Genomic DNA, 14,364 nt, shown 5'->3' with positions numbered 1-14,364 from the left:
CCATCTAGGTGTGATGGGAGACAGTGTGTCGTTAATAAGTTATTGATTATTTCTGTGCAAATGCACCATGGACCGGTACCGGTCCCCGGCTCGGCGGTTTGAGACCCCTGTCCTCGACAACAACATTTGAATCTGTGCCTGCAAATTTACATGCATACGTGTGTGTGTGTGCATGTGTTGGTGCCAACCACGACCACCACCCAGCACGTAGCCTTACTCAGGCACGTTGTCCTTTTTCCTTCTTCCCGCCCTGTGGTAATTATCTCTAAAAACATAGAGCTAGAGCAGCCAGATCAGGCAGATAATTGTAAATAAAGCAAAAAGGGAACGGCCGACAGTCATGATGTCATCTCATCTGCTGATTACTGTCTGGACGCTCATTTAAGGAGCTCATCTGACCATTGTTGATGTTTTTGGTGTCCAAATTTTATTCACTGACGGCCACATACTGAATAAAATGAAAGAATGTGGGGCCAATTATATATATATTTTAAACCAACCAATGGAAATATGCCGATATGGTTTTTTTATCTTTAAAGAAAGAAACAACCTGCTGGTTTGTGTTATTGGTGACAAACAAAGTGTTATATTACTTAAATTACGCTTTTTTGGTGTTTTTTTTTAATTTTGCAAACATTAGCATGCTAAACATTGCTAGCATGCAAACATTAGCATAATAGCATTTTTACTCATTTTCATAGGAAGATACATATATTAACACTTAGCACTACTATGCTTGGTGTTGGAATGCTAATGTTGCCATGTTAGTATTGCTAACATGCTAGTGTTAGCATAGTGGCATTTTAACCTTTTCCATAGGTAAACACTTACAAACTATTTACTCATTTTCATAGGTAGACACATATATATAAGCACTTAGTACTAATATGCTAGGTGTTGGCATGCTAACATGAGCATGTTAGCATTGTTAGCATGCTAACATGAGCATACTAGCAATTTTTGGGATTATCATGAATATAAAGTTAAGCACACAATTGGTGCTATCATGCTAGGTGTTAGCATTCTAACAATTATACTAAGATTTCTAGAATTTTCAGAGGTAGACATTTACACAAACACACAAATTTTAACTCCCAAAAGCTTCTAAAATGAAATCTGTCCTCATAATGTTATCAAGTTTTTTTATCAAGACTTTTTCCTCTCAATATTTTGACTTCATTCTTGTAATGGTTCTTCCAACAATTTAATCATTTTTTCTTGTAAATATTTCTTGTCACTATGACTTTAATTGTTATAATTAATATTTTCAGCTGGGATAGGCTCCAGCACCCCCACGACCCTCGTGAGGATAAGTAGAAAATGAATGAATAAATATTTTCAGCTTTCTTCTTAAATAATTGTTTTAACTTTGTTGGAGCATTATGAGTCAAGTCAAGTCAAGTTTATTTATGCTTGTTAAGCCCTCAAAGGGCTTAACATATCGATATATATATATATATATATATATATATATATATGAGCATATATACTTTATGCTCATCATATTATAACTTTTTCCACAACCAAAATTTCCAAAAATGACAACTTTGTTGTTTTCTTGTTTGTTTGACTTGAAAAATATATATTATGACATTAATCCCATAAAATTGGGAGTGTTTCTCATTGGTTTCAACCATTTTTCCATTAATATTTTGGCTTTATTAAAAAAATACTCATGTTTTTTTCATTTTTGCTGTTTCTTGGTAGTATTCCTGATATATTATATTTTAATATAGGTGAAATTGTGGATGGCACGCTTGTACAAAAGTATGCAACACAAACAAATGTATACAAACAATTTTATGTCGCTCTGATCATATTAACTAACATTTCCATGGATACAACTTTTAAATAGGTTAAATTTGACATGAGAATTTCCTGAGTAATTATACGTGTTTTGTGGGTAATGTCTCTCTCTGGTGGTCATATTTGGTAAAACAGCAGAAACGCTCCCTTACGTCACGACGTCTCTGGAAAAAAAATCCACAAACCAAAGCCTTGCCATATGTTACTCAAACATATCCAGTCGTCTTAAGTGGAATATATGTATTAATATATAGTTTAAGAAAGACTCGTTTTAAGGTCATGTGACACCAACCCCTCCGCAAAAAAAATAAGAAACAGTTGGGCGGGGCATATATGAAAGCTTGAAGGAGGAGGATTGCCAGCGAAAAAGCGTCACTGGTTAAACAGGTTCTGGAGTGTCAACACAGAGAAAAAGGACGTTTTTTTGTGGATCTAATTCATATTTTAGGAGCCGTGAGTGGATAAACTGACTAAAGGGTAAGTCGTGGCCTTGGTGTTTGTATGTCCAGCCGAGAAAAACCCGCCGTTTTATCGTCAACTCCTTGGAAGACAACAGGAAGGGACCAACTAGACGCATTCGCTCTGTCAGTGAGCTTTAGAAGTTCATCACCCGTACACCCGAGAACGTACGGAGATAGTCTCGACTGTAAATGTTGCTCATTTTGTTGCTAAAGGAGGTTAAAGAGTAGAATTTCCAAAGAAGAGAGAAATACAAGAACCACACCCGGCCTAGCTTGATTCAAACCACGCCCACTTTGCTAATCACACACGCTGGCCCCAAACCTAAGCATAATATTAGATTAATTTATTGAAACATTTGGTTAGCTATTTATTTAGCTGCACCTTCATCATTGTTGGCCTGGCGCAACTAAATGTACCTTTATACAGATAGATATGATGATGACAACTAAATTTCATTTTTAGGCAGTACAGTGCTGTAGCTATTGACCTATGAACTGAAGTTATGATCAAGAAAAGCATGGAAGTTGACCCATTTTGTAGTCCCTGAAAGCGGCCATTTTCTGTCACTCTGAAATACACATTCTTTTTCATACACTGTAGGACAGGGGTCTCAAACTCTATTTACCTGGGGGCCACTGGAGCTAGGGTCTGGGCAAGGCTGGGCCGCATCAGGTTTTCAAAAAAAAACCCAAAATGCATTTATTAAAAACAGAAAAATATACAAACTTTTTCAGTGCTTTGGTTCCGATTTTCTACAATAAAAGCTCTGATAAAACATTCCACTGTTCTCAAATATCTTAATTTTTATTTTTCTGCACAAAATAAGATGAAAAATAAATAAACAAATCAAGAATAAAGAAAATCAATCAATCAGTAATAAATAAATATAATAATAATAATAAAACTGCAAATAATAAAAACTTAAGAAACCACATATAGTTGGTGGGTAGACAAATTTTTCAGATTAAAATTAACAAAGCATTATTAGAGCCCTGTAGACATGACAAAACAAGACTATAGTCACATTTATTCTCTTTTTATTTACAACATATTGCGCAACTGCAGGGTCTTGAGACACATGCTAACTCGCAAACTAGAGAGCTAGCGACCTAAACGGTAGCCTTCAAGTTATTTCCTTTAAACTTAAATAGCCAAAAACTTACCACTTCCACACGGATAGGGAGGATAACTATTAACAGTTATTTAACCTTGAACATGAACATTAATCAAACGTAATAATTTTTTCTGGGTACATGATACCATACAGCATCCATATCAAACTTGCGCGGGCCGCAGTAACATTAAACTTTCATATCAAGGCGGGGGCCTCAAACTAGTGTCCTGCGGGCCACATTTGGCCCGTGGGCCGCGTGTTTGAGACCCCTGCTGTAGGACGTTACCTCCATGACAACAACAGACACTTGCAAAATGATCTGCATATCCGAAGGACGTGATAGCCACTTCCCTGTGGGTCAAAAACGAGCTCCAAACTAACCACGTTGCTTATTTGCTTTAAAAACAAAATACCACATCCATTTGTAACATATCAAGCTAAGACCACAGGCTATAAAAGCGAAAATCTGTTCCAAATTCTTATTTTCTGTCAAGCATTGACACAGTCATGCCTTCCTGATGGCTAAAGCTAAGAAGCTTTCTCTTCTTCAATGGTGGAGCTCCATAAGCCAGGCTTTTGCTAGCGTGCTATTGATGCTGAGGTTGGACGCAGTAAGATGGTCAATCTACATTTTTAGCGAAGATCCTCAGCATTACGGAACTAAAGAGTCAAGCGGTAGACCCCCAAAAAATGACACCTGTGTTGAGCCGGATGATCCGATGGGCTGTCCGTTAAGATACGGGGCGGTCCTGGACCCACTTGAGGACACTTACTGGTGCCGACTGCAGCACAATAACCGTCAGACGCCATCTGTGGGAAAAGGAATCCAAAGACCTGGTCTCCTTCAATGCCACAAAACTGCCCGGTTAGACTTTGGCAGGGAGCATCAAACATTGGAAGGTGGAAACAAGTTTTATTCTCTGATGAGAAAAAAATGCAACCTTGACGGTCCAGATGGCTTCCAACGTTACTGGCAAGACAAGGAGATCACCCTGAGACCGTGGAGGGGGGCCCATCTTTTTCATTCAGTGGAACACCGAATCTTCAGGCGGTACAGGGTCATCAAACGGCAGTCAGTGACATGAGCGAGGACCCTGGTCTGTGTGGTAAGAACTGGGTTCTTCAACAGGACAACGCTACAGTTCACAATGCTGGCTTGACCAAGGATTTCTTCTGGGAGAATTACATGACTCTTTTGGACCATCCTGCATCCTCCCTTGATTGACATCCTATAGAGAACATTTGGGTATGGATAGCAAGGGAAGTTTATGAAAATGGCCATCAGTTCCAGACAGTGGACCCTTGGTGAAGCCATCTTCACCACTTGGACCAATGTTCCCAATAGTCACCTGGAAACACTCGCATCAAGTATTTTTGTCTCATTCCCCCTTCTTGCTTTTTCATATTGTAGCTCAACTTAAAACCTGATTAAGATGTGCAAAAGATCCATCCTACCTATTTTTACACTGGTCTTAAGAGTTTGATCAGGGCTGTGTGCTGTGTCACGTAGGGTGGCCAACACCCGCATTGAGCCAACAATGGACGCACTTTGTCCTCTACTGTGGCTAGAAACAACCCCAGTCTGTTAGACAGCCTGACATGCCCTCATCAAACCAATCCGTGTTCTTGCCTAGCTGTCAGCTCGCTAGAATTATCCGCCTAGCTTGTCCTCTTCAGATTCCAAATGTGGTTTTTGACCACAAACAAGCAAGTGGTTAGTTTGGAGCTAGTTTTTGTCCCACATGAAAGTGGTGACCAATCCAAGGTGTACCCCGCTTTTCACCCAAAGTTAGCTGGGGTAGGTTCCAGCATACCCCCACCCTCGTATGGGTTTGGTCCATTGAGGGCCGGCCACATTGTGAGAAATAAACTTTGGAAGTGATGCAATATATATTATATACTATATATATATATTTTTTTTTCCAAAATATTTCAACTTGTGAATTTTCTTCTTGTAATATTATGACCTTCAACATCTTATATTTTTTCAACTTTTTGCTACTACAAAATTGACTTTTTGTAGTTATATTTATTTTAATAAAATAAATAAATTTTTATTATTTTAATCTTCCAACTATTTCAACTTTCTTCTAGTAATTTTTCTTACTTTTTTCACATAATATTTTTAGACTTTATCACTTTTTCCCCAAGTCAATTTTTCAGAATGTTTTTCATATAAAATAAAATAACATCTTTCTGTAATCTTTAACTGTATGCTATTTTGGTGCTGGTTTGTCAATTTTTACTGTGTGTGTTTTTTTTAAATTCTTGTAATTCTATTTTTAGAATGTGCTCTGAGCCAATAAAAAAGCCGTGGGCTACAAATGGACCCCAGGCTGGACTGTGGACACTCTTGGTCTGGGGCCTAACCGTTGACTCGATTAATGGAAACAAGAAGCTTCAGATTAATTGACTAAGAAATAGTTAAATAATCATCCCTGTTAATCGATAGTGAGACCTGGATGAGCTTGTTTTGTTCTTTCGTGTTCTATTGACAGTGTCAACATGAGTGTTTGTGTTTTTCTCTTAGTTTTTTCCATCAGGGTCTTTGGATTGAAACAGGAAGTGCCACCCGGTCCCAGCTAGCCCCCCCTCGACATGTCTGGTCAGTGCCCACACAAAATGTGTTTGTTAACATTTTTTGTGTTAAAAATGTAATTTTCTGTCCGCACTTGCCGCCATTCCGCGGTCGATTCCACTGGTCATGTGAACCTTGCTAACCTCGTTACTTCGGGTCCAGGATGAGAAAGGAGTCCTTGTGTGTCCCGGCTGGGCTAATGCCTGTGTTTACTCTTTCTGCTAGGCTACCCCAATCAGGCCCCCTACCCGGTGCCCCACCACGGGGGCCAATCGGTGGCCCCTTATCCAGCATTTCAGGGCGGCTATGGCGACCCCGCTCAAGCTCCGCCTCCAGGTTTTAACATGGATTACAACCAAGGTCAAACACCTCCTGTCATGTTCCAGCCGGGACCCGCCCCCGGTGGGCCCCCAATGTATGGCGGTGGCCCCTCCCAGGCAGCAGTGGCCAATACTGCTGTTGTTGCTGTCGGGGTCCCGCCAGGGCTTGAATACCTCATGCAGGTACAGCGTGTCAATTATTTTTTCCTATTTATATTTATTTTCATGAATTTTCATGAAAAAAGTGCTGCAAATGACATGATTATATTTTCTATTTTTCTGTTCTAAATATTTTCCTGTTTGCAGAGTTTGCATGTTCTCCCTGTACATGCGTGGGTTTTCTCCAGGTACTCCGGTTTCCTCCCACATTCCAAAAACATGCTAGGTTAATTGGTGACTCCAAATTGTCCATAGGTATGAATGTGAGTGTGAATGGTTGTTTGTCTATATGTGCCCTGTGATTGGCTGGCCACCAGTCCAGGGTGTACCTCGCCTCTTGCCCGAATACAGCTGGGCTAACCTCCAGCACCCCCCGTGACCCTCTTGAGGATAAGCGGTAGAAAATGAATGAATGAATAAATGAAAAAATACATGCATCCAAATTACTATTGATGCTGCAGTATGCGGCAACACATACAGGATGAAGCCTTCTAAGAAGCTCTGCATATGTTGGAGTATTTCACTCTCACGGTTTTCCACTGTTCCGCCTCTTCTAAGATAAGAGTGCGCCTTGACCTTTGAGCAAGACATTTTTCCATGGTCTTAAAGATAAGAAGTAAGACAGCAGCTTTTACGAGGTGCCACCATGCATGGTAATCACTTCATACGGAGCGCTACCGGCCCACGGCACGTTCCAAAAATACCATTTAGCCAGAACAGCAAAAACAGGAAAATCAACAGGAATTTCACAAGAATAAAGTCAAAATATGAAAATCCAACCAAGTTGCGGTAATATTATGAGTAAAAATGTCCTAATTTTTGTAGCATAAAGTTGAAATATAAATATAGTCGCGGTATCACAGGCATCAAGTTGCGATATCAAGTCGCAGTATCACAGGCATCAAGTCGCAGTGTCAAGTTGCGATATCACAGGCATCAAATCTCTGTATCAAGTCACAGGATCATAGTACAGTAAACCTCGGATATATCGGATTCAATTGTTCCCACTGGTTTTGTCCGATATAAGCGAAATCCGTTATATGCGTATACCGGAAAATGTCCGTTTTACGCATATATCGGATTTATATCCATTACAAAAATATATTTGTCCTAAATCTGGAGCCAGGAGAAAGACACGATGCGGCCATCCGATATATGCGAGGGAAATTGGAACGGGACTGGAGATTTTGTCCGAAATAGGCGAAATCTGTTATAAAAAATCCGATATATGCAATGAATTTTTATTGGAAATGCATTACAGAAAAATCGATTCTTTTTTATCTGTCTGTTGTGAGCGAATTTCCGATATAGCCGAGTCCGATATATCCGAGGTTTACTGTATCAAGACGCAGTATCACAGGAATCAAGTCGCGGTATCATGGGCATCAAGTCGCGGTATCATGGACATCAAGTCGCAGTATCATGGGCATCAAGTCATTGTATCACGGGCATCAAGTCGCAGTATCATGGGCATCAAGTCATGGTATCACGGGCATCAAGTCGCAGTATCAAGTCACGGTATCACGGGTATCAAGTCGCGGTATCACGGGCATCAAGTTCACGGTATCACAGGCATCAAGTTGCGGTATCACGGGCATCAAGTTGCGGTATCACGGGCATCAAGTCATGGTATCAAGTCACGGTATCACAGGCATCAAGTCACGGTATCACGGGCATCAAGTCGTGGTATCAAGTCACGGTATCATGGCATCAAGTCGTGGTATCACGGGCATCAAGTCGCGGTATCACGGGCATCAAGTCGCGGTATCACGGGCATCAAGTCGCGGTATCACGGGCATCAAGTTGCGGTATCACGGGCATCAAGTCGCGGTATCATGGGTATCAAGTCATGGTATCAAGTCACGGCATCACGGGCATCAAGTCACGGTATCAAGTCCTGGTATCACGGGCATCAAGTCCTGGTATCACGGGCATCAAGTCCTGGTATCACGGGCATCAAGTCCTGGTTTCACGGGCATCAAGTCTTGGTATCACGGGCATCAAGTCGTGGTATCACGGGTATCAAGTCATGGTATCAAGTCACGGCATCACGGGCATCAAGTCACGGTATCAAGTCCTGGTATCACGGGCATCAAGTCCTGGTTTCACGGGCATCAAGTCTTGGTATCATGGGCATCAAGTCTTGGTATCACAGGCATCAAGTCGTGGTATCACGGGTATAAAGTCGCAGTATCACGGGCATCAAGTCACGGTATCACAAGCATCAAGTCACGGGTATCACGGGCATCAAGTCGCGGTATCACAGGCATCAAGTTGTGGTATTACAGCCCTTGCTGGTAAACGCCACCCTAAGTGTTGACATCCTGTAACATCCCAAGTACCACAAAGTGACGTCCTTTTATTCATTGTTTTTAGATCGACCAGATTCTCATCCATCAGAAAGTGGAACTCCTGGAAGGTATGTCCTGTTTTTGTATTTATTTATGGTAACATACTTTTGTCCTCATGTGTGTTCTTTTTTCTCGTGGTCAGCGTTCATTGGCTTCGAGTCCAACAACCAGTACGAAATCAAGAACAGCCTGGGCCAGAAGATCTATAAAGCCAAGGAGAAGAACGACTGCTGCACCAGGAACTGCTGCGGTTCGCTACGAAGTTTTGACATGAAGATCAAAGACAACTCCGACCGAGAGGTCATCCGCCTGGTGCGACCTTTTCGATGTGTTTCCTGCTGGTGTCCCTGCTGCCTGCAAGAGGTGTGCTATTCCACGAGTCTCGCCTTGCACCTTCTTCTATCCTTGTAACAACGGCTAGGGATGCTGATTATGTTTCATAATGTCAACATCACGTTCGTGGGTAGCCATCTTTCAAGATTCCTTCACTGTCACTCAGGAATCCGTGACTCAGTTTTTCTGTCGTCCTTCTTTGTAAGACTCCTTCAGTGCAGTACGCTTCACTCTGAATTTTCTGTAAAATGAGAGCCTTAAGTTTCTGTCGCCAAATGACATATCTTAAGTTGTCTGTCATAAGAGCCCCCGGTTTACTGCCCCCAAATGACAAGCCCAGGTTTACTGCCCCTATAAGACAACCCCAGGTTTAGGGATCAACCGTTTTTTTTTCCGGCCGATGCCGATACCGATTTTTTTTGTTTGTTTGTGTTGTGCACGCTAAAGACCTCTCATAAGCAGACACGGCTGCTCCAATTCCTTCTGTGTGTTTATGCATACTCGGTGAGAGCGCACACACATAACACGACACGCATTTAACCTCAGCCCGGCGTTGGCTGAATGAAACTCCTCCAAACACCATGGGACTGAATTGCCAACGTTGCCATTAAAGCGGTGTTGGTAACAGCTGTACATATTAGCCTCCAACTACATCAACAGCTCCCTAATTCCAACGGTAGGCACTTTTAAAGATGAAGCATTCAGCAGCATTCCTGGTTTTCAGACCCAAATTAAACTATATTGTAGCGTCACTGGGAGCACTTCCTGGTTCCCAGCGTGCTTTGCAGCACAGTCGATGTAAATAGTTCGTCATTTTGTAGTTAAAGTTAGCATAGTTGTTCATTCTTGGTCTGCTCAACTAGTGAGAGTGCTTTTATTCGTCTGTTGCGTTGGTATGTGATGTTTTTGGGATTTCTTGTTGTCACACCATGACTTAAACTGTTATGCCTAGCGGTCTGTATGGTGTAAAAAGCAAGCTTATTCTTTTACTTGGCATTCATGTTTCCTATTTCAACTAAGCCTAACTGTTAGAGGGTAATTAAAAGTTGAAAACTACCCTTGTTATGAGTGGCGGCGGGGTGCTGCGACTGCATGTGTTGCAGGGTCCTCCGGCAACACAAAGCTGCCCGGCGGATGCCTGTCATGTGGCGGAAAAACCCTTGTGTGTATCGGCCGATACCGATTATATATATCGTCCGGCCGATATATCGGTCGATCCCTCCCAGGTTTACTGCCCCCAAATGACAACCCCAAATCTTCTGTTGTAAAATGAGAGCCTTAAGGTCATAAAAGCCCCCCGGTTTTCTGCTGTACAATGCGAACAACCGGTTTACTGCCCCCTGGGGTTTTGCTTTCCCCGTATGGAAATCGGTAGCATGTGAATACCCATGCGATGCGGCCACCATGCTGTGTTAATTATGTATTTGTGTGTTGATGATATCAAGATATCAAGACACAAACAGGTGGCCCATTCAGTCTCAGCTCATCTCATGTCTTCACCGGAAATACTGGAGGACTTTTAAACGTCCCAGAAGCTGGCTTAGGACTTCTCTTGTAGCGGCTTTTGGTCTCTTAGGTGGGATTTACTACAGTTGATCCTGTTCTGGGTGGGTGATGGGTTAAGCTGGAGCCCATCCCACCTGGCTTTGCTTGAGCGTATTTGCTGGTAACCACTCATTAGTTTTTAGATTGTGTTGGTGCTTAGGAAAGCTGGAGCCAACCCTAGTTAACTGATGTGAAGACGACCTAAACCCTGGACTGGTCACCCTTCAGTCACATGGCACATATAGACAACAATTTACATTCATTGCTGTTGTAGCGCTCGCTGGAGCTAAGCTAGATCCTACACCAATGGACCTCCTACCTAAAGGAGTATAAAACATGGAAATGGTTTGGTGTGTCTTTATGTGCAATGTGGCCAACTGCCGAACAGTCCAAGGTCTAGCTCGCCTTGAAGCCAAAGATAGCTGGGGTAGGCTCCAGCATTCTAAGGTGCTAAAACGTGTAGTTGGTATAGAAAATGTGAGGGTGCTCTTTTGTGTGTTTTTGGCCAACTGCCAAGCAGTCCAAGGTCTAGTCGGTCTTGAAACCAAAGTAAGCTGGGGTGGGCTCCAGCACTCTAAAACACCAAATTGGTATTTAAAATGCGAGGGTGCTTTTTTGTGTGTTTTTGTGCCATGTGGCCAACTGCCAAGCAGTCCAAGGTCTTGTCAGTCTTGAAACCAAAGTGAATTGGGGTGGGCTCCAGCACTCTTAAGCACCAAATTGGTATTGAAAATGCGAGGGTGCTTTTTTATGTGTTTTTGTCCCATGTGGCCAAATGCCAAGCAGTTCAATGTCTAGTCTGCCTTGAAACCAAAGTTTGCTGGGGTAGGCTCCAGCTTACTAAAGTGCTAAAACTGCAGAGAAAATGTGCTGTTTTCTTTTGTGTCTATATACGGCGACCAGCTCAGTGTGAAGTCAACATTTCATTCAAACTGAAATGAGCTGGGGTAGGCTCCAGTTTCCTAAGGCGCTAAATTGGTATTGAAAATGAGCGCAGATGTTTATTTTAATGTGACTAACTGGCGACTGTTCCAGGGTCCACGCCTTCATACCGACGTCACCTGGGGTTGGCTTCAGCTTTCTGTGGGCTAAAATGGTGTAGAAAATGAGGTGGATGTATTTTTTGTGACTATACGTGGCATGTGACCAACGACCAACCGGTTCAAGGATGAGTAGTCTTTCAAATTTAAGTGACCTGGAGTAGGCTCCAGCCTCCTAACTGGCAACAAGTCCAGGATGTGATCCGCTTTGAAACTGAAGTTAGCTGGGATAGGCTCCAGCGTCCGTGTGCGTATATGTGACTGACCATCAATTCCCCCGCAGTTGGAGGTCCAGGCCCCACCGGGCACCACGGTGGGCTACGTCAAACAGGACTGGCACCCTTTCGTCCCTCGCTTTTCCATCCAGGATGCCAACAAGGAGACGGTGCTGAAGCTGGAAGGTCCTTGCTTCGCCTGTAACTGCTGCGGGGACGTCAGCTTTGAGGTGAGCTCCAGCGGTAAAGTCGTTATGTTGTCAAGATGGTTAACATAAAAGTGTGTCGTTGTTGTTTTGTTTTGTTTTTTTAGCTGAAGAGCAAAAATGGCGGCCAACCTGTGGGTCGCATTACCAAGCAGTGGAGTGGACTTTTGAAAGAGGTCTTCACCGACACAGACAACTTTGGCATCCAGTTTCCTCTGGACATGGACGTCAAGATGAAAGCTGTCCTCCTGGGCGCATGTTTCCTTATTGTACGTACCCCCCCCCTTTCCTTTTTTAACTACGGTCGGCGTGTTTTTCCAGTTAAGGTCAAAAGGCAAGGCAAGTTTATTTATAGCGCACCATCGCTACACAACGTCAGTCATAGTGCTTTACAGAAAAGAAGGGTCCGTTGATGGGTGGGTGACCCCACCAGGGTCATCCAAGCCCTCGAAGCTCCTAGGCTCAGGACATGCAGACCCCTCCACCAGGCTCAGGTCTTTCTGGATCAAAATGAAACTTTGGGTTTGTTGAGGTGAGAAACACTATTGGTGCAAATTCAGCGTTGTGTAGAAAATGTGTGACCCTGCAGCCAACGACACAGTCCAGGGTTGTACCCAATCCAAAGTCGCAGCCTTAACCAAAATGTACTAAAGACTTAACTGGTAAAGCGGTATCTTATCCTGTTGCCCAAATAAAGTACCGTAATGTCCGGTGTACATGCCGTAACCCTTTGCTTAAACTTTGAACACTGTGGCATATACAGCGGTGCAGCAAATCTCCTTTCAAAGAACCCTAAAGTCATCACACGGCAAATTAACACTCAAAAGATATACCTATGAAACATACAAAGTGTACCAACAAGAGTTTAAAATAAAAAAAATAAATATATTGTTGTCTATATTTGCCCTGTGATTGGCTGGCGACCAATTCAGGGTTTACCCCGCCTCTCACCCGAAGAAAGCTGGGATAGGCTCCAGCACCCCCGCAAACCTCGTGAGGATAAGGAGTAGAAAATGAATGAATGAATGAATATATATTGTTGTCTATATGTGCCCTGTGATTGGCTGGCGACCAATTCAGGGTGTACCCCGCCTCTCACCCGAAGAAAGCTGGCATAGGCTCCAGCACCCCCGCAACCCTCGTGAGGGGGTAGAAAATGAATGAATGAATGAATAAATATATTGTAATGTTTTCCCTTAATACATTGCATCTAAGCAAAGCATTCATTGGTGCCTGGTGCTGCAAAGACGTCAGCCTCCCTCTGTGTTCCTCTGGTTCCCTCTGTTGGACAGAGACGCATTAAGCACCAGCCACCCATTTTCTATGCCGCTTTCATCCTCCACTGAAGTGACTTTTAGTTCCAAATCTCACATGAAGCAAGAAAAAACAAGAAAAGTTGTTTTGGCAGGAACTAAGAAGTACTTTTGTGTTTTTTGTGTGTGCAGGATTTCATGTTCTTTGAGAAGGTGGGCGAGGCCAACCAGCGCAGCACGGTCTTTTCGTAAAAGAAGAGGAAAAACGACAAACTATCCGTCCACCCGTCATGGCATTGTATATGCAGTATATGTAATATTTGTCTTGTGTACCTGTTGCCATAGCAACTGAAGCCAAATACCACTATAAAACATGCTGGCCTTCAACCTTAGTGCCTGATAATTGTATATTATTAACATTGTAGCATACAGACCATCGCATAAAGAACTAACTACTACGTTACAAACTACCTACTTTACTACACTTTTATACTTTTCAAAGCAATTAAAGCACCAGATACAGATGGCAAAATGCACTACTGTGTTGTTGTTATTATGTTTATTATGTATATGGAATATACAGTATACACTGCATGAGTCGGCCTTCACAGATTTTTGGTCCAAAAATGTTTTGATTTAGTTGTTTTTTTCTTTGTTTTGGTTGTTTCTCATATCAAAACTTTTTCCTTTTATTTTAATATTTTTTGCCATTCTTTTCTCTCTTAACTTTATCACTTTATAGTCTTAATATTTTGTCTTTATTTATCTTTATTTATCTATATTTATCTATTTATCTATATAAAATTCATGTTTTTTTTTATTTTTAACAAATATTTTAGCTTTTGTCTAGTACATTTTTCTTTTATAATATGTTTGTATATAATATAATACAGTATAATTTATTGTCATATTTTGACATTTTGATATTTTTTTCCTTATTGCTGTTTTTCTTTTTTCATTTTGTTATTTTTTCTCTTAATAT

At 42.0% G+C, this 14,364-nt stretch overlaps 1 protein-coding gene across 1 annotated transcript; it reads left to right on the top strand.

Annotated features, from left to right (window-relative positions):
- Nucleotides 1-2,131: 2,131 nt before the first annotated feature.
- On the top strand, nt 2,132-13,914 carry LOC131126043 (phospholipid scramblase 2-like). Its single transcript, XM_078797330.1, has 8 exons — nt 2,132-2,283; nt 5,914-5,987; nt 6,186-6,463; nt 8,816-8,858; nt 8,933-9,153; nt 11,992-12,153; nt 12,237-12,398; nt 13,575-13,914. Exons 2-8 carry the CDS (start codon nt 5,981-5,983, stop codon nt 13,632-13,634), a joined length of 933 nt encoding a protein of 310 aa, XP_078653456.1. The 5' UTR covers nt 2,132-2,283; nt 5,914-5,980; the 3' UTR covers nt 13,635-13,914.
- Nucleotides 13,915-14,364: the final 450 nt, after the last annotated feature.

Source organism: Doryrhamphus excisus, linkage group LG2 (genome assembly GCF_037039965.1).
Source record: "Doryrhamphus excisus strain RoL-2023G ecotype Guam linkage group LG2, RoL_Dexc_Guam_v1.1, whole genome shotgun sequence".
Lineage (NCBI taxonomy): Eukaryota > Metazoa > Chordata > Actinopteri > Syngnathiformes > Syngnathidae > Doryrhamphus > Doryrhamphus excisus.
This window is presented reverse-complemented; position numbering and strand designations above follow the sequence as displayed.

Coding starts and splice junctions, on each gene's coding strand:
- LOC131126043 (XM_078797330.1), top strand. Junction 6,464..8,815: donor GGCTTGAATACCTCATGCAG/GTACAGCGTGTC, acceptor CATTGTTTTTAG/ATCGACCAGATTCTCATCCA. Junction 12,154..12,236: donor GCGGGGACGTCAGCTTTGAG/GTGAGCTCCAGC, acceptor TTGTTTTTTTAG/CTGAAGAGCAAAAATGGCGG.